General features: G+C 38.6%; 1 protein-coding gene across 1 annotated transcript; it reads left to right on the top strand.

Moving 5' to 3' along the window:
- Positions 1 to 10586: 10586 nt before the first annotated feature.
- On the top strand, positions 10587 to 20802 carry LOC117481942 (arachidonate 8S-lipoxygenase-like). The gene is made up of 16 exons (XM_034129884.1): positions 10587 to 10642; positions 12976 to 13126; positions 13543 to 13748; positions 13792 to 13801; positions 13907 to 13974; positions 14226 to 14348; positions 14662 to 14762; positions 14932 to 15098; positions 15244 to 15387; positions 16175 to 16378; positions 16481 to 16567; positions 16647 to 16816; positions 18636 to 18757; positions 18876 to 18976; positions 19681 to 19851; positions 20065 to 20802. Exons 1-16 carry the CDS (start codon positions 10632 to 10634, stop codon positions 20242 to 20244), a joined length of 2016 nt encoding a protein of 671 aa, XP_033985775.1. The 5' UTR covers positions 10587 to 10631; the 3' UTR covers positions 20245 to 20802.
- Positions 20803 to 21351: the final 549 nt, after the last annotated feature.

Below are 21351 nucleotides of genomic sequence, written 5' to 3' on the forward strand. Positions count from 1 at the left end.
ATTTTAATTTTATAAAAGATTAGACACAAAATGAATTATTTAAAGCGTTTATTTGTTTTAATCTGGATGACTACAGTTTACACCTTTTTATAACCCAAAATTCAGTATCACATAATTAGAACATTTCACTAGACACATTTCTAGACAAATTACTAGAAAAATCTTTGATTTTGAATGTCAAATGTGAAGTTTTCTGTTGCCTCAAAAATGCACTTCTCGTAACTCAAGAATATGTGGAAGTTATTAAAAAGGTTAAAATCCATTTATATCTAAAAGGGGTGTCCTATCTTGTAAAAGCTTCATATTTTGGTACTTACATGTACTTCACTTTTACCTCATCTCATCAACAAAGTTTACATACGTCCTGTTTAATAATTAAAGGGCCCATGTCATGGCCATTTCCACTGATCATAATTACATTGTTGAGGTATACTAAAATAGATTTATACTGTGCAATTTTCCAAACTCACATTGGTTTCGCATACAGCATCTCTGTCAAGCATGTGTATTCAGCAGTATTCACTTTCTCCACTAAACGACTCGTTGGAGCTCTTGCCCCCCCCTCCCTGTGAGCCTAGTGTGCTCCGATTGGTCAGCTCGGCCACTCGTTCTGATTAGTCAACCACCAGAGAGGCTGCGCCCATGTCAGTGCTTTTCCCGGCTGCTCTCAGCGTAACATCAGTCTTATCAGGGCGTCGGTACAGCGGTATATTTTATATACATATATATTTTTAACTGTTGTTATAGAAGAGTGTGACGGCCTCAGGGCCTTTGTCTTACGGTGGGGTGGAGCTGAAGAGGGTAATCAGCGCGATCACGGACACCTCCGTAGCCGGTGCTATTAATCCCAGCGGCCCGGAGTCTCTCTCCAAAGCGGCTGCAGAAGGACGAACTGAGCGACCCTCTCCCCTCGACCACCTGTCTCTGCATTTACCACAATAAATGTGCCGTGGTTTTGTAAACTCGTGTATGTCTCCTTGTCTTTCCGTTGTGGCCTACGAGCTACTCTCATAACAAAGAGTAAGTTATTTTTACCCGTTATAAACTACTACTGTTTGATGAGAAATCAAATCATGGTTTGCTATATATGAATTCAGGGAAGAAAGGATAGGCCTACTAAGTATTTCCATTAAACTTTATTTTTAGAAATGTACAAAATGAACATAAATATACATATATACACGGTATATCATCCATTCCTCCTCCTCGCATCTTGCCTGCGCACAGTCGGTGCGGTGCCTTTTAGCACCCTCAGTAGTAGTAGAATCCCTTCCCCGTCATGGATTGTCCGCCAGGATCTGGCTGGACGAAATCAAATGCAAATCACAAAATATTAGAGAAACTTAGTTGTTTTAGATTCGTTAGTAGTAGTTGTGTAATGAACAGCTTGCCTGCTAATATGCTAACCTAGCTTTGTTTACCTTGGTAGCTAACACGATATGAACGTTAGCTTGGAGGAAAGGCAACTATAATGCAGTGTAATAAAACTACTATGAACAAAAGCTAGTGGTTCATATTAGGCTAGCAATAACGTGTTTATAATTGCAATCGTATACGGGTATTCTGCTACGTTCGGTCATACAATGTAACTTGCATGAATACATTGTTTTGCGCTAGCATACAGCTAGCCTCGTTAGCTACATGCAGTATATGTACGGTCACAATGTACGGTAAATCACAGTACAGTATACTGTATGAGTATTCCGTGTGTGTGACTGCAGACATTCTCCTGCCATGACAAACATGTAAGGCCATCTGCTGACATTGTAGTTGATATATTTAAACGCTAGCAACGTAGCATCACAAAAATGTTTTTCTGACCAAAACTAGCTCTAGCTCCGTGTGTTAGATCGCTACGCCAGCTATAATGTAATTACGTTTCGCGACTGACCGGCAAATCACCCGGAGTATACTGTCAATAGGTATTTTGTGTGTGAATGCAGACATTCTCCTGCTATGAGATACATGTATGCAAGGCCATCTGCTGATATTAGAGTTGATATATGGAAACTCTAGCAACTTAGTTAGCACAGTTAGCACTGTGTCAATGGCTTAGCAGTCCAACACAGTTTACACATTTAAACAGTCTTGTTTGATAAATACACAAATAACAATGCAAACTTACAGGTTGTATACCCAGATCTTCCCCTGCTCCAAACGGTCCAAACAAGCTGTGCATATCCGGCCTCAAACTGGGCAATGTTTTGGAAGCTTTCGTCTGTGAAATGCCGGTTCTTCGAACCTCTGGAGGAGGAACACGACGCTGCTGGTGTGGCCATAGCTCTTCGGGATTGGTCCATTTCGTTCCGGGTACCGCATGACATCAGGCGGTACCCGGAACTAAATGGAAGACTCAAATGGGCAGTGACGTATCTCCAACGAGGCGTTTTGGGGAGGTATTTTCTGTGTTAGAGTTTTACTCGCTACAGGGTGTACTTTGAGGGTTTTGACTCTGCACACCGTTTACATGCATAAAAACCTTCATAACACACAAGGGGACGGGTAATAACCGGAAAAGCATGACATGGGAGCTTTAATAATTCAATCTCTCTTCCATCAGGTTCAAACAACTATTGCAAAGTTATTTTGTTCAGAAAAGACTTGCCGTTTTTTAAATAAATCACAAATGGATCCTGACTTCTGAGATTCTGAAATTACCCTTTAATCACTCATTTTAACCATAAATACTAATGCTCTTTTTTTCTGATTTACAGACATCTGACATTGCCCAACAACGAATGAGAATGTGTCTGGAAGGTCTGCCCTTATTTGTCCGTGACAGTGCACAGAAGCTTTTCCTGAAATGCCTGGTGTGTACAGTATGGTTGTCCATTAATCATAAGTCTACATTTAATGTCATACAAGTGCAGTTATTAAGTTTTCCTATAATCATAGATAAAACTGTTTTGAAGATGAAGCCCGATTCTCAGGATAAATACTAGACCTGCTACATAACTACTAGCAGTGGCGGCCGGCCCATAGGGGCGCTAGGGGCGCCGCCCCCCCTCTTCCCACATTAAAAATAAAAATAATAAAAAAAATAAAAAAATATATATTTAAAAAATATATTTTTTATTTTTATTTTTATTTTTAATAAACAAGGTAAATATAATATAATTGGTATCAGTCAAATGTATAATCTACCATAAAATCTCGTTTAAAATTGTGTTACGATGTCTAAAGTTACTGATAAGTCACATGTTTCCTGCCTGGCCTTGCCCGTGTATCATTACTCCCTCTCGTCTGGGCGCTATGCACAGCGCCCAGACGAGAGTGCAGCAAGTGCAGCAGAAGCCAACTGTTGCTATCTTTAAACTATGCCGCCGAAACATAATTTCAGCCAATCAGCGTCGTCAAATCTGATGGTCACAGGGCTCCTACGTGAGCGCCCGGTGCAGTCTGTGAGTTGTTTGGACTCGTATCCAAGGAGACAAAACAGGAAGCTGTCATACACTCTGGAAGCTACCATTAGCAGCTAATGAAAACTCAGTTTTTGACATAAAAATGGAATTATGGATCATCAATCATTTGTGACAGACACATTGGATTAACCTTCAGCTGCGTTTTTCTCGTTTTTGATCAGAATTGTTATTCTGCAAAAGGTGAGCATATCTCCGTGTTTTGCTACCTAAAGCTACGTCGTGTGATGTCTGTATTTGCTTCCCCTGTCGCGAGTTCTGATCGCTCAGTGATGATACTTATATTTCTAGAATCTGGAATCTCAGCTTGTTAGCACAGTTTATGCTGTAGAAACTATGTCCAGGACAAGGTGTTTGGAAGTTTTGGAAGATTCATAGCTAACCACACTGAAGTTATGGAGGTATTGATCAGTCTTCTCATATTTTTAAGCCTCAAATTGTCCTCCCCCCCCTCCCCCCCCCCCCCCCCTCTAACATCACCAGAAGTCATCATTTAGGGGGTCTTTTCTCAAAAAAATGCCCCATAGTATTGTTTGATCACCATTTCCACAGCCCCACCTAAAATATGTTCCACCAGCCGCCACTGACTACTAGTGAACTAGTTGTAGAACAGAACAGTTAACATTTTCACAGTAATTATTGTGTCATTGCTGAGCAATCAAACCAGTGTTTTATTTGCAGTTATATATTATCCTTATTTGGTAAATAATAATTGCTTATCTGCTTTCTACATGCAGGTCACTGATCCGGGAGAAAAGCAGACTGCTGGTGTCAAGATGGGTCCTCACTGTTCTTGTAGATGATGGTGGACCTACCCCGTCTCAAATGGTCCACAGTATTGCTGTTGTTTTGGAAGAGACAATTGTACTCTCGGATCTACCAGACATCCCAACTGCATTTGTATACCTTTTTGGTCTACTCTATTGGCGCGTTTCCACTACACGGCTTCGCTCGGTATGGCTAGGCCTCGTTAGGCCTTGTTAGGACCGGCTCACTTTATGCTGCGTTTCCATTACAGTTTAGGAACTGGGGTAGTTACTATAGTAACGCAGTGTAGGTGGAGCCGCGACGTCATCTTCAATGAGAACCCCAGAAAAACAACACGGCCGTTAGCTGTTAGCACTCAAGCTCACAGCTCCTCATATCTGTTCAGAAACTAGACAAAAGTTAAACAAGTACAAACCACAGACTGCCTGTGTCATGGCGAATACAGTCGCTGGTTTATTTATGTCTGTATAGGCTGTTGTTGTGAGTGTGGACGGTCGGAGCATACACTGCGTTAGCTTAGCCGATCTCCATTAGACAACACGCATTTTAAAAGGTTTTTCGCCTGCCGTCTGTCTGCAGACTTGTCAAAGCATTAATTCATGGTTTTTACTAACCGGTATCAGTATGTTGTTACTTCGGCATCATTTTGAAACGTGTATTACAATTCAATCACGGCCAAATATGTTCATTTTGTTGTAGTTGTAGCCCCCTTGCCAGCGATTCTCTCTCTAGTTTAGCATACTCAGCCCGACTCAGCCTGGTTGTTCCTGGCCCCTTTATGGGGCCAGAAAAACTGTGAATTAGGACCCGCTAGCCGGTACTAGGCCTAGTGGAAACGCAACCAAAAACGGGACGCTGACGTCACAGCTCTCTTAAACGGGGCTCCGCGCTGCAGTGGAAACGCTATTGTACAGCAGGCTTAAGGGTGGTATTCACATTTATGGATTTCATCCACATTTGTTATGAACCCTAGCCTTATGGAAGAGTTTTAGTAATGGGGTATTTTCAATGTCTAGTTAATGTTACACATTAGCATATTCAGTATCATTCAAGTGGTAATCATTTCAATCGGAACATAAAACGTTTGGCAGGAATTTCCAAAATGTACTTGTACATCTATTTAGAAGTTTAGAAGTCTCACAAAGATGACCTCTAAAATTACTTTATCTGAAATATATTTATTAAATATATTATATATATATTATTATATTATATTTATACATATTATATAATTATATTATATATTAAATATATTAATTTTCTGTAGTTTCTACACAATGCAAGCAAATTCAACACTTTCGAACTGGAAATAATTTCAACTTGAATGATACACAAAATAGTTTACAGTTTTAAGAATGTCTAATATTTGAATAAGAATTTCAACAAATTTAGTATTTGTTTTTTACAGTATTTTTATAACAGAGAATTTGTTGGCAATTCTAAGTTTGTGATAAAAATCTGAAGTTTGTATACATTTGATACATTTTCTGAAACAAAAATATTAACTTTGCACAACTTTCACTTAATGGAATTGTTAGTATGTAGTACTCAAAATAAGAAGTTTCGATACATATGAAAGGTACATTTTCTAGACCAAAAATAATAACTTGGCACAACTTTAACTTATTGGAATTCTTTGTATGTGGAACTCAAAGTTAGAAGTTTTTAAACATATGAAAGATACATTTTCCAAACCAAAGATAATAAGTTTGCACAACCTTTACTTATTTAAAATGTTTAGTATGCAGAACTCCAAACTTGAAGTTGTACAAAATTTGAATGAGTTATCTTGACAAAATATAATTAGTTGACTCAATTGAAAAGAGAAACTTACACATGTTAGTTGGCCTCAAAACTTAAAAATCTTGTGCAGCCTGTTGCCTTGAAATTTTGAGTTGTCCTAACTTTTTTTACAGTGTGGCATCTCAACCCTGTGGTCAGACCGTGGCCCGTGACATGTCTTGTGAATTCTCCGGCCGAAGCTCCAAATAAACCATCAGTGTTTGCCATCAAAGCTCCAGCTCTCCTCGTGTCTCTCTGAGTCCTGTTTCCAATTGCTTCAGAAGTTTCCCCCACAATGTTGATATTCTGAGTACTTTTTTAAAGGAAGAGGACTTATGTAATCGGTTTCTGGGAGCCAGAATTCTTGTTGGTTGCAAGGGGATCAAATACTTATTTTACACAATTAAATGCAAATCCATTTATATCTCTTATATAATATATATCTCTGGATATTCTTTTTGATATTCTGTCTCTCATTTGTCAAATAAAGCTACCATTAAAATAATAGACTGTTAATTTCTTTGCAAGTGGGTAAACTTACAAAATCGGAGCAGAGAAGTAAGCGGCTAACAATCTGAGCCGTGGTTGGCAGGACCAACCAGAAGAACCAGAGCCGGCAAGCCCAAGATGTTGCTATCAACATCTGCAGTGTAGAGAATAGCCCTTTGGCTCTGTTTGACCTGAAAGCAGAACGAAAGCCACTAATTGACCACTCTGAGCCAAACGAGAGCTGTCAAGCCCAAAATGTTGCTATCGATAACTGTAGCTTAATTCATATTTCTTTGTATCTAGGAAATGTCCCTGTCAGGCACTCAACTGATAGCTATCGCTAACTGTGTTGATTCGTTTTAATATGGTAAACAATGCTCAATGATTCTCAGGAAATCTGGAACTTGTTGGAACAACCTTGGATATTGTCCAACAAAGCAACAGTGACAAGTGATCCTTTCCACTGTCACCACATAACTGAAAGAGGTGCTGGCAGTTACAGTTCGCCAAATTTAATTAAACCACGTTAAGGATCGCTGAACAACTTGGTTTCCGATGACAGACAAGTAAGTGCATGATTCAGGCAACATATTCCTTTTCAAGTATACAAATTCTCACGCATTGAGATCCACAGAATTGCCCTCTCACCTTGTCTTTTTTTCCTACAAAATGCCAGAGAAAAACGACTCTATAACTGATAAAACCTCAGGTTGCACAACGAGAACACTGACAGCAAACAACATACAAGCTTCGACTGGTTTAGTTTGCATTTTGGTTTGCTGAGAATGTATGTAATATAAATTACAATAAAATAGGTACTGTACATTTAAGTGGACACATAAAGTGTCCACTTAAATGCTCTCATTAAATAAGATTGCATTTCGCTGACTCTTTAATCCAAGACGACTTACAATAAGGGCAGTAAGCCATAATGATTCATACTAAGGACAACAAGAAAACTGCTGACACATTCACTTCAAACGAGCCGGACCATTGAAAGTGCTGATGCATAAGTAAAACTCTTAAGTACCTTTTTATTTTTTATCAGCCAAGGTACAAGTGTACAACAGGTGGGTTTTCAGTTTACAACGCAAGATGTGTAGACTCTCTGCTGTCTATACGTGAAGCTAAAAATGCATGTCTTTTTCAGCTGTACCTGGGTCCACTTCAAAGTGATTATCTTTTGTTATTATTATTAGTTCATATTTGTTTTTGTTTTGAATTCATAGGTAGAGAGAAAACACATGTTTATCTTTTTCAGATCACATTGCCTTAAAAAACATTATTTGTTTATTTTCCTGTGGTTTCTTAGTTGCAGTAACTGTTCAGCTCAGCTGACTAAAGGGATGTTTCACTCAGACAAAATAACCTTGACTGTCCAGAAAAGGTTTTGAACATATCGCTTCATTATAAGATAATGTCCAACATGTATTTTTTAATGTTTCATGTGAAAAGTGTTTTAGCCAGTACAAAATAAACTCACAGCAGCTTTTAAGTCATCATTTACTTGAACACAGTGAGCTACACTGATATTTTGAATGAGCGAGGAAGCATGAGTTGATCTGGCGTGCTGAATTTTATACACAATCATTTAAGTATTTTTCCTCATTGACTTCCATGTCAATAAATATAAGTACAAGACTGCTTAATGTCTGCACACTATGATAATGCATTTGTTGTTTTTTTGCCGGAAAAAAGTGTCAGCATTCTATTATTATTATCACAATTCCTGCTTAAAAAAAGCCTGGTCTTCTGCAAATGATAGACTTGCTCACCATTGAAGAGCTGCAGTGTTCAGCCCACTGAAGCCATGCCTCTGGCTCAGAGCTTTAGATTAGAGATTTAGTCTTCATAAAAGACTTGTTTCCTAGTTTTAAAGAAACAACTATATCAAACCTGATACTTATGTTTCTGTCTTGCTTGTGTCATTTTACAATGATTACTTATCCAAATTGCATTATGCAAATTATATTTAGTAATTCTCTGAAAACCCATATTACAATTTTCTCCATCTTCATCTGATCTCTCATCCCGTATTTCTAGTAGTCTCAATAGCCTCTGGCGCTGTGTGACCTTAAAGCAGAGAAGTAAGCGACTAATTGAACAATCTGAGCCGTGGTTGGCAGGACCAACTGGCAAGCCCAAAATGTTGTTATACACATCCGGAGTATAGAGATCTTATTATTTATATTTCTGTGTAGCTAGGATATTTACTCAACTGATACCACCTACTGTATCCCTATTGTGTTCATGATGAAATAAATTGGTCAATGATTCTCAGGAACTTGTTCAAACAATCTTGGATAGTGTCCAATGAAAGGAAGGGCAGATTACGTTAAGGCATTCCACTTCAACAAATCTACAACTGATATCATGCCAGGTTGCATAAAGAGATCACTGACAGCACACAACATACAAGCCTCGCCTGATATTTGCATATTTGGTTTGCTGAGAACATATGTAATGTAAATGGCAATAACATTTTTTTACTGTACATTACTGTATTGGGTAGGTTAGCTCAAAGGACATTGTAACACTTTGGACCCGTCCTCCTTTTTAAACACTCACAAATTAAATAAAACAATGTCTGACAGTGACAACTAAACTTGAACATTACCCACTTTGCAATGGCAGAATTCATGACAGTGCTTACATGATATTGTACAGGTAAATTAAATAAAGTGTCCATTTAAATGCTCTCATTAAATTACATAGCATAGCTTCCACACCTCTTTGAGGCTGATGCTTGGCATCTCGAAGCTTCACCTCCCTCCACAGATTGTGTGTGGGATTAAGGTCCGGAGACTGGCTAGAGCCCTCCCTCACCTAAATGTGCTTCTTCTTTAGCCACTCCTGTGTTGCCTTGGCCGTATGTTCAGGTTTATTGTCCTGCTGGAAGACCCATCCATGACCCATTTTCAGTGTCCTGGCTGAGGGAAGGAGGCTATCGGCCAATATTTGACGGTACATGGCCCCGTACATCTTCTCCTCGATGCAGGGAAGTGGTCCTGTCCCCTTAGCAGAGAAACATGCAGGTAACAAGTTTGTCATGGAATAATTTCCATAGATGTTTACCTTTTGCCCTCTGACGCAGATGCCCAGCCTTTGGCAGCGGTTATCTCCCTTAAGGAGGGGCTGCCCTAGCATTTTGTTATTGTTACCAGTTTATGACCGGGCAACTCTCGGTCAGATATAGTTATTGTTGTGGGACACCTAGAACACATCCTTCTCGGGGTGTAGATGACCCCGAGCCATAAGCGACAACAAATGTGATTCAGTGTCCTCAGCTATTTAGTCTATCTATTGAAGAACGTTGATTACCCTTAGCGAAACTAGTTAAAACATCATACGAGAGGAAGGTCTCTTCAGAATTGATTGTGGCATCTCAACCGTGTGGTCAGACCGTGGCCCGTGACTTGTCTTGTGAATTCTCCGGCCGAAGCTCCAAATAAACCATCAGTGTTTGCCATCAAAGCTCCAGCTCTCCTCGTGTCTCTCTGAGTCCTGTTTCCAATTGCTTCAGAAGTTTCCCCCACAAAGTTGATATTGAGTACTTTTTTAAAGGAAGAGGACTTATCTCTGGGAGCCAGAATTCTTGTTGGTTGCAAGGGGATCAAATACTCATTTCACACAATTAAATGCAAATCCATTTATATCTCTTATATAATATATATCTCTGGTTATTTTTTTTGATATTCTGTCTCTCATTAGTAAAATAAACCTACCATTAAAATAATAGACTGTTCATTTATTTGTAAGTGGGTAAACTTACTAAATCGGAGCAGAGAAGTAAGCGGCTAATTGAACAATCTGAGCCGTGGTTGGCAGGACCAACCAGAAGAACCAGAGCCGGCAAGCCCAAAATGTTGCTATCGATAACTGCAATGTTCAGTAGCTTAATTCATATTTCTTTGTATCTAGGAAATGTCCCTGTCAGGCACTCAGTTGATAGCTATCGCTAACTGTGTTGATTCGTTTTAATATGGTAAACAATGCTCAATGATTCTCAGGAAATCTGGAACTTGTTTGAACCACCATGGATATTGTCCAACAAAGCAAAAGTCACAAGTGATCCTTTTCACTGTCACCACATAACTGAAGGCGGTGCTGGCAGTTACAGTTCGTCAAATGTTATTAAACCACGTTAAGGATTGCTGAACAACTTGGTTTCCGATGAAAGGCAAGTAAGTGCATGATTCAGGCAACATATTCCTTTTCAAGTACACAAATTCTCAAGCATTGAGATCCACAGAATTGCCCTCTCACCTTGTCTTTTTTTCCTACAAAATGCCAGAGAAAAAACGACTCTATGACTGATAAAACCTCAGGTTGCACAACGAGAACACTGACAGCAAACAACATACAAGCTTCGACTGGTTTAGTTTGCATTTTGGTTTGCTGAGAATGTATGTAATATAAATTACAATACAAAATGTATTGTACATTAAAGTGGACACATACAGTGTCCACTTTAATGCTCTGATTAAATAAGATTGCATTTAGCTGACTCTTTAATCCAAGACGATTTACAATAAGGGCAGTAAGCCATAAGGATTCATACTAAGGACACCAAGAAAACTGCTGACACATTTACTTCAAAAGAGCCGGACCATTGAAAGTGCTGATGCATAACAAAGTCTCATAAGTACCATTTTATTTTTTATCAGCCAAGGTACAAGTGAAACAGGTGGGTTTTCAGTTTACAACACAAGATGTGTAGACTCTCTGCTGTCTATACGTGAAGCAAAAATACATGTCTTTTTTCAGCTGTACCTGGGTCCACTCCGAAGTGATGGTTTTTTGTTATTATTATTAGATAATATTTGTTTTTGAATTCATGGGTAGAGAGAAAACACATATTTATCTTTTTCAGATCACATACCGTTGCCTTAAAAAACATTATTTGTTTATTTTCCTGTGGTTTCTCAGTTGCAGTAACTGTTCAGCTCAGCTGACTAAAGGGATGTTTCACTCAGACAAAATAACCTTGACTGTCCAGAAAAGGTTTTGAACATATCGCTTCATTATAAGATAATGTTCAACATGTTTTTTTTAATGTTTCATGTGAAAAGTGTTTTAGCCAGTACAAAATAAACTCACAGCAGCTTTTAAGTCAGAATTTACTTGAACACAGTGAGCTACACTGATATTTTGAATGAGCGAGGAAGCTTCTGTTGATGTGGCGTGCTGAATTTTATACACAATCATGTAAGTATTTTTCCTCATTGACTTCCATGTCAATAAATATAAGTACAAGACTGCCTAATGTCTGCACACTATGACAATGCATTTGTTGTTTTTTTGTCAGCATTCTCATATTATTTTCACATTTCCTGCTTAAAAAAAGCCTGGTCTTTATTGCAAGTAAGGACGTTTTTGCACATGAGTTTTGGTCTTAATATGCGCTGCTCAATATGGGCCTAATAAGGCAGTAGTACCACAAGAATAGTAATTCTCCCATAATAACACTTAATAAATATGATCTATTCTTATGTAACAAGACATGAAAATATAAGTGTTAATTAAGTCTAAATAACTCAAAATTAGGTATTTCTATCTAAGAATATGTTCCCTATTTTAAAGTGAAGTCTTGTTCATAACCAATAAGCTAGTAGTTTGACTCTAATTGACCTGAACAGGTTCCCTATTCTAAAGTTGCCTCCTCTTCACACTTTGTAAATACATTATAGCACACACCTACTGCAATTAACCTCAACAGTACATGAACAAAGTAGGCACAACTTGAAATATCTGTTTTATTAATGAACCACTAAAGAGAGGTTCAGACACATACCAAAACACGTCAAGTTAAAAAGCAGTTAAAAATGATGTATTGAAGTCAATGGCGAGAGAAAAAAATTATCTTTCGATCCCGTTTGAATTGTGCCATGAATTACACATATGATGTTTAAAGATAATTTTGCAAGTAAAAAATAAAAAAAATGGTCGTACAACTGTGAAGTAACACTTTTTTTTTTGTGTGAAACCGCTCAATGAACTACATCTCTGGTCTCGCACAATACACGTTACCAACACCAAGACGGCCGTCACGTTAGCACATTTCACCTCTTTCTTTCAGAATGAGGCGAAAACGAGGAGAAAATCACTACAAGTCTGGGCATGTTGAGAGCTGTACATACACAAAAGGGGAGTTAGTCGGTTCCGTATGCATTTTCTAGTTCTACTACTTCTTTCTGGACACTCCCACAAACTGTTAGTATAAATAGCAGAATCAGTGGGGATTACCTTTATCGAAAGAGCCTTTCTTCAGAGAAACTTCTCTCTCATTAAAAGGTAAGAGAGATGCTTTGTGATTGTTGATCAGTTAAGCAATGACTGGACAGTAACACATTCAGTGGGACATTTTATATTAGTTGTATAATACTTTTTGCTTTTAATTATGATACCAGAATTTGAAGGGTTTCTTTGCACTGAGGTCGATGTAATCACAGTTACTCGTATTAGTACTGAATGGTTATTATAGTTCTCTCACAACCAGGATTCTTCTGCTTTTCAGAGTGAAAATGGTGGACTATAAAGTGACAGTATCCACTGGCTGCCGCGATGATGCCGGCACTTCAAGCAGGGTCCACATTAAGCTGAAGGGAACAGATGGGGAGAGCGAACGCATCTGGCTTGAAGGAGATTCCTCTTTCATCCCAGGAGCTGTAAGTCTTAAATATGCCTTTCTATTTTTAAACAAAGGCTTTAACATGCTTCCTCAAACGGAACAAGAGATAACACACACACGTGTTCTAATTACAGAAACTCAAATAATAGAAACCTTTAATTATCCCTGTAGGGTAATTCAGGTGTTTATTAAGCAACATGAATAAGATTGAAATACAAGATAGCACAGGTAAGTGTTCACACAAGGAACACTCTGCAGCCTTAACATCTAGTTGCTCTCTGGGAAGAGGAAGCAAGGACAGTGAACATATCTTCTGTATTGCGCACATTTTATTATTTTCTCAAACCATTCAGTCATTTTGTGATAATCATTTGGATGTCTAAGCTTATTGGTTATCAAATACACTTTATCTCTTGTATCAATGTTTCCAAACAATTTCTGTCATTACACCAGGTGTCTTCTTTCACTGTTTCCTGCCCTGTCTCCATTGGAGAGCTGTATTGGATAGAGCTAGACAAACAGCCACCAGAAACACAAGATGATTGCTGGTTCCCTGTCAAGGTGGTAGTCAAATCCCCTGAGGGAGTCACCTACAAGTTTCCCATTTTCCGCTCCATCACTACCACTGATGTACAAAGCTTCAGAGAAGAAAATGGTTTGTGAAATGTTTGTTTGACATCCTGTACAATGTGCACTTTCCAGAAGATATGAAGTTATAACAAGTTACTCAAGCTGGTCTATAAGGAGTCCAGAGAAAATTCTGTATGTTAAATCTGTTTTTTATTCTTTTTTTAAGCTCCGGTGATGACTTACTGAGCTTTACTCTGGTACTTTTGACAGGCTGTGGGAATTATTTGACCCGGATTGGCGAGAGAAATACTATCTGTAAGTGCTCAGAGCATATTCACATTTTAATTGTATGTATTCCAAAGATAACATGTATCTAAACCTCCTCCACCTTTGGGTAAATATATTCATGATATTTAATGACAAATGAATCACAGCGTGACATTGTTGCACCAGGGTTTATGATTACAAATAAAATAGCCTACTTGTAGGTGCAGTTTCTCCCTTGTTAAGCATTAGAGTGGTAGTTTTAACAGCGCAGCATCACCACCTGTTTCTATTTAACACAGCTGGCATTTGGATGGAGAAGGAATGCCCCATTGCATGAAGGCAGAAACTACTTCTTCTCTGCCCTCGGAGGTCCAGTTTTCCTGGACCAAGAAATGGGAGTTTTACTCCAATGTCATCGCTGGGTGAAGCCTTTAGAACATCCACCCACCCACCCACCCACCTACCCACCCTACCTACCTACCTACCTACCTACCTACCTACCTACCTACCTACCTACCTACCTACCTACCTACCTACCTACCTACCTACCTACCTACCCTACCTACCTACCTACCCTACCTACCTACCTACCTACCTACCTACCTACCTACCTACCTACCTACCTACCTACCTACCTACCTACCTACCTACCTACCTACCTACCTACCTACCTACCTACCTACCTACCTACCGATAAATAAAGTTATTGTTTTTTAATAAAGGTTTTTTTTCTAGGCTGATTGAGCTGAAGCTGAAGGGACTTGCTGATTCCAAAGAGAACTGGACTGATCTTGATGATATCAGGGGAATATTAAACACCAAGAACCACTTATCAGGTGTACTATCATAGAATCTCAAATTATTAATTGATTTTGTGAACGAAAATGTTAAATCATGTGGAACCGAGAACAGAACCCTGAGAGACCCCACAAAAGACAGTTGTTTAAGATAAAGATTTTATAAAAGAAAATCATAAACTCAACTAAGTGCAGCTCTTTTGTCCAGACTATGTCCGGCTACGTTGGAAAGAGGATGCTTTCTTTGGCTACCAGTTCCTAAATGGTGTCAACCCCATGTTGATCCAACGTTGTTCAGCTCTGCCCAACAACTTTCCTGTCACTGATGAGATGGTTTTCCCCAGAGGTCCGTATACCTTGGTAGAGGAAATGAAGGTGAGTGTCTTGATACTCTCAGTAGTGTTTTCCCCAATGACATGGTGAATTAAGAATTGTCTGTCACAATTACATGTTCATTTAGTAGGTGTAATATATACTGTGTTGATGTGATTCAAATTGTTACTCATCCTCTCTAAAACAGAAAGGCAACATCTTCCTGTGTGACTACAAGCTTCTGGATGGACTGACACCAAACATCATTGATGGGAAGCAGCAGTACATGGCGGCTCCCCTCGTCCTGCTCCACAAAACATCTGATGATGAGCTGATGCCACTCGCTATTCAGGTGAGATTTGCACTCAAGTAGCTAACATAAAAGATCTATGCATTGATTAACTATCATTGATTCAACTATCATTCAAACTGCAGAAGAAGTCGGCCTCTACGTTTATTTATTCCTGCTTGAGCCAGAGCCAGGCAGGAATAGTTGAGTCGGATCAACTTTTTTTTACTAGACACAAAAGCATTGATGTATAAAAGACAAAGGAACGTGGGGCTGCTGCTCTAAAGTGAACCTTTGGTCTGACATGGGCTTCAATGAAAATGTATATTTCCCCTTAAAGGTTCTATATAAATGCAGTACATATATATATATATATATATATATATATATATATATATATATAAGCACTTTTCCAGTCTCTGGCACAAATCAAAGCGATTTACTCTCATGTCAGCATTGATCCATCCACACACTAATTAGGGGAGACTAATATACACCCCAATTGGCCATTCCATCGGGAACAATTTAGGGATCAGCTTCTTGTCCGAGGACACTATTGAAACCATTGACCCGGCAATTGGTGGACGCCGCTCTTCCTCCTGAGCAACATAGCAAATAGTTGCTATGAAACTACTTTCCTATGTAAAGATATAGGAGTAGTGATTACCTAAGCAGTGAATGAAGTCCCAGTCCGTGGATGCAGTCCCTCTGCTTTAACTTCCATATTTAAGCGATTAACATATTGACTGAAAAGCAGAGAAAAGTTATAGTAAATAGGCAGAAGAAACAAAAATTACAGAAAATGGGTCAATGGATTGAAGGAACCACATCACCCTTCCTTCTCCTGCAGCTGAAGCAGACTCCAGCAGGAGACAATCCCATCTTCCTGCCTACTGATTCTGAGTACGACTGGTTGATGGCCAAGGTTTTCGTGAGAAGTGCAGATTTCAACCTGCATCAAATCAATTTTCACCTGCTGCGCACACATCTGCTGGCTGAAGTCTTCACAGTGTCACTGATGCGCAATGTGAAAAGGAAACATCTACTGCATAAGGTACCTGGAATAATAATACTTGAATTACTGTAGCTGTATTTTTTCAACTTGCTTACTTTGTTAGAATGTAATAGTGTTACTAACAGAGTTCCCTCCTTCCAGCTGCTCATACCTCACACTCGTTACACTCTGCATATCAACGTCCTAGCTCGAACAAACCTCATATCTGAGAACGGAGCTTTCTCACAGGTACGGAAAGACCAACTTTTTTAATATCATGTACAGTATTTGTCTCTAACTATATCCTGAAATATTGACTGTTTCCTAGTTTGTAGCTTCTGGTGGAGAGGCTTTGAAGACCATCCTGAAGCGATCACTGTCCTCATTGACCTACAGCTCCCTCTGCATACCAGAGGACATCACTGAGCGTGGCCTGGAGGCTGTGCCCAACTTCTACTACAGGGATGATGGACTCAAGCTCTGGGGTATCATCCAAAGGTATCATAGTGTAGGCAGTTTCTATTCTGCAATAATAATATGTGCTAGGGATGCAAATAATGTATATTGTAGTTGCCATGCGATAAAGACTCAGATGATGCTTAGGGGTAGGTTTGTTGGAACCAAACATACAACTGAATCACATAAAGCTAATTATGTCAATGAAGAAAGGATAGATCCGCTGGAACGCACAAAGGCTATGGATCTGTTTGAATGCAGTTATTGCCCCAGCAAAGAGCACTAGTCCTGCAGTAAAGCAACTTGAAAATACAAATGCAGAATTAGAGTTTATGTTCCATTCCCCATCTGCAGAAGTGTGCTCCATGTTTTGTTTCATGAGGCCTGGCTACAAAGACTTTAAGATGTCTTAAAGTGTCAAACGTACACCTATACAACCAATTCTCAAACTTATCTCTTACCTTAGGTGAGGGATAATGTGCATTTTTCAATATTGAAAAATAAAGATATTGAAAAAGCCTTGCTGTACATTATCCTTAAAAAAACTCTGTTCCACGGCGTACCAATGGCTGGAACTGCAACAAAAACAACTTAATTTTAAATGAACGGCAGCACAGATCAATGTTTTCTTTTACTGTCCAAGTCTTTTCACAGTTTATTTTTCTTTCAAGTCCTTAAACAACGCCAGAGAAGCCCATACCATGTTCATGTTAGTGTTTACCTCCTGTCTGTCTTCTTCTGTTGACATTTCTGACATCTAACGCTCTATCTTTCCTTCTCTCGCTTGATCCTTCTCGGCAACGGTCCTTATTTAGCTTAGCAGCGGTCTGTTATCGAGTATTAATACCCTCTGATATCTGTAATGACCAATCAGAATCGAGTTTTCAACTCAGCCGTGTAATAATACATTTTATACATTTAGTTTGTTTTGAAATCCCAGTAAGGTTGCCAGGTAACCATTAGACTCTATATGGTTTTTGCTCATAGACACAGTTTAACAACAAATGCATGCAGCATGATACTTCATATAAGACCACAAACTTAATTTGCTGGTAGCATAGGCGTCATTTTCGCTGGGGACATGTCCCCTACAATTTTAGAAAGTATAGTTTGTTTAAAAATCGGAATAATGGTGTGCACAAATAAATGTTATAAATGAGACACCTTGAGAAGGTTTATCTACACAAGAGAACATCTACCATCTTGAGAACCGTTTATCCGTTTTCAGTTGATGGGTGTATTTCTGGGAACCCAGTGGTGTAGCTAGCTTGCAACAAGTACAATAATTGTCAACCCAGTATGACTATCCAGCGGCATCCATGGTTACTCACATTACAATGGTCACATGGCTGTTGTCAAACATGAAAACAAAATGGTGGGGCAGGAAAAACTAAATCAAAACGATATAAGTTTAACATATTTGTGTGTGTGTGTGTGTGTGTGTGTGTGTGTGTGTGTGTGTGTGTGTGTGTGTGTGTGTGTGTGTGTGTGTGTGTGTGTGTGTGTGTGTGTGATTAATATTAATTTGTTACAGTATGAATATGGTATGCTTATTGAGTAACCCCACTGTAGGCTGAGGCACCAATTTTCATAACAAAGTGGCACCCATTGGTGGTATGCATCATGGAAGCCAGGTTAAGCTGGGATAACACAGCAAAAAAGCTACATTGGCATGTCTTAAAAAATGTCAAACTATTCCTCAAAGTTAGGATCCTCTTTGTCAAATATTTCACCAAAATCTTCAAAAGCACAGACCTGACTCTTCTAAAAGGAATGGGCCATTCAATTATGTCCCTACACAGAGAGTCATACTAGTGCAGTGTGTATAATACACCAGCTAGAAATGTGTTTTACATTTCAGGTTTGTGCAGGGAATGCTCAGCTTCCACTACAAGAGTGATGCTGATGTTGAGCGTGATGAACATCTGCAGGATTGGATTTCAGAAATCTTTGAATATGGATTTCATTCCCGATCATCAACAGGTGGGCTAAAGAAAAGCTAAATGTTTTAGATAATAACTGTGCACAGTTATGTACCATTGTAATATGATTATTTAAAAAAGGCGTCTTAGTAAAGCATTTACATCCCTCTGGTTCTCAGGGATCCCACAGAGATTCAACACCGTGGCAGAGTTGGTGAAGTTTGTCACCATGGTGATCTTCACCTGCTCAGGACAGCACTCAGCCGTGAACACTGGACAGGTGAAGCATCCTAATATACCACAATTATTATGTTTTTGTGTGGAATGGGTAAATAAGGTTTTATTAGTATGTTTCTGTCCTGGAGAACGATGGATGAATTCTGTTAAAAAAAATTACATTAGACTTAGAGGATTGTAAGCAAGTCTTTAAAATAAATAGTATTTGAAAGCTATGTTAGCAAGTCAGCAAGGCTGTAGATAGACACAGTGAGGCTTTAAGCCAAAATCAACAAACTATAACATGCTGTTAAACTCACAAGAGCAACTGGATTCAACCCACAATGCAAAACAATGAGAACAGAAACAGGAGTTGTATTACTTTAAAAAGGTTTTATTGCAAAACGGGCAGGTACTGTGAGTTTGTGGATGTAGTAGCAGAAAGAGCTGACACTAAAAATCCAGGACACAGGGCTGAAAGATATATATAATATACTATGTAATAAGAGCAGCATTGGCTCAGTCTCTATAGGGACTTGGCCTGGGAACCGAAGGGTCACAGGTTCACCTCTCATATCCTGCATGTGGCTCTGTATTCTTCTTCTTTTCTTTCTTAATAGTGAATATATATCTTACGAAAAACATTGAACGTCAAGGAGGCACTACAGAAAACTCTGTCCTCTCCTCTCCTCATCCTCTCTTGCCCATTAATGTCTGCACATGCTTTGTTCTAAATGTAATGGCACAAAAATATTAATTTCATTGCAGTATGACTATGGTGGCTGGATGCCCAACACTCCAACCACAATGCAACTTCCTCCACCAACCAGAAAGGGGAAAACAAGTGAGGAAACACTGCTGCAGACATTGCCTAACAAGGGTCAGACAGCTAACGCAATGTCCACCTTGTGGCTACTCAGCAACTCGATCTCTGACACCGTAAGTGCCCAAAACTTCCTGTGAAACTTTAAATTACATATCACCTCAAGATGTTCAGATCAAATCAATTAATATTATTTGCATTATATAAGATATTAATATATATATATAATATATATATATATATTATATAGCCAAATGTTGTTTTATGTTTGATATACATTTAAATTTGAGCAGGAACATTTATTTTTTATGTATAATTGATTCTATCAGGCACATCTTGTCCACTACCCTGATGCCGACTTTGACGAGACGACCCACTGCGAACTGATAAGGGCCTATCAAGGAGATCTTCAAGCATTGAGTGCACGCATCTGTCTTAGAAACTTGCTCCTGAAGGTCCCATACACATACATGGATCCAGCGAAGGTAGAAAATAGTGTGGCTATCTGAATATCAGAAGGAATATATTCCTGAGGTGCTGGCCAAATTCCCCTTCATAGTAACCAAAGTAGAAACGGGGAAAAACTGCATGTTATTAAATAATGTTGGTGTGGTGGAAGGAAACTATACTGCGTCTGATCATTAAGTGATGATCTGGGAATTTTTTTAACAGCCTGATTGATAAAACGGAAAATATACAGTTTTAAATCATAATCGACATGTTATTTCTTCTTATTAGCCAATTAATCAATACACAGGGTATCTTAACTAAATAAATAGCTCCTGGAAAAATATTATTTTGCATTACAACTGTAAGACTTAAATAAACTGTGCCTTATTACTTATGGTAATAATGAAAAGATAAATATTTGTAGAGGGAATTTTGTTTTGCCATATTCACTACATGCCGTGTAACGTATCTGTATGTATAAAAAAAAACAGTTAGTGAGAAGTTTCTTATGATATCCATCTTTCATGGACGAATGGGACAATTCCAACGTGTTTGTTTAAACTTGTATGTGATATGGAAAATGTAATAAACATGGTGTGGGTCATCTGAATATAAAAGTCATGTGGTGGATTTTTGGTTCCCCGAGAGACGCAACTTGGTTTAATTACTTATACTTATTTATATGATTAATAATGATATTAAATATGTGAATACACTTTTTTTGGTAATGATTATTAATTCCTTCTGATAGTCATTTTAGTTCCCTTATTGAGCAAATGACCCAACTTCTTTAAGTGACTCTTTATGTATGTCAAAGCTACAGATTCAATAGGATTAAGGAAATGTTATTAATTATTAATTGTATTTAACTATTTCTGGACACAGGTATAGTTATGTTGACATGTTGACATTACAGGTCCGGCCTTTATTATTAAACAAAAATAAAAATCTCTAAAACTTGCTTAGAGGAACCTGTGCACTTGAAGCCCAGCTGAAGTAAGAAACAATGCAAGGAGTGCAAATACAAAATATATAAATAAATAAGGTACCCTTATTGCACATAATGCATGTCCCATATTATCCCGTATAATAAAATAATAAAATAAAAGTGTGAGTGACTAGCAAATGATGGAGAGGGTGACGGTTATTGTCACATGCTGCAACAT

This window comes from Trematomus bernacchii, unplaced genomic scaffold (assembly GCF_902827165.1).
Source record: "Trematomus bernacchii unplaced genomic scaffold, fTreBer1.1, whole genome shotgun sequence".
NCBI lineage: Eukaryota > Metazoa > Chordata > Actinopteri > Perciformes > Nototheniidae > Trematomus > Trematomus bernacchii.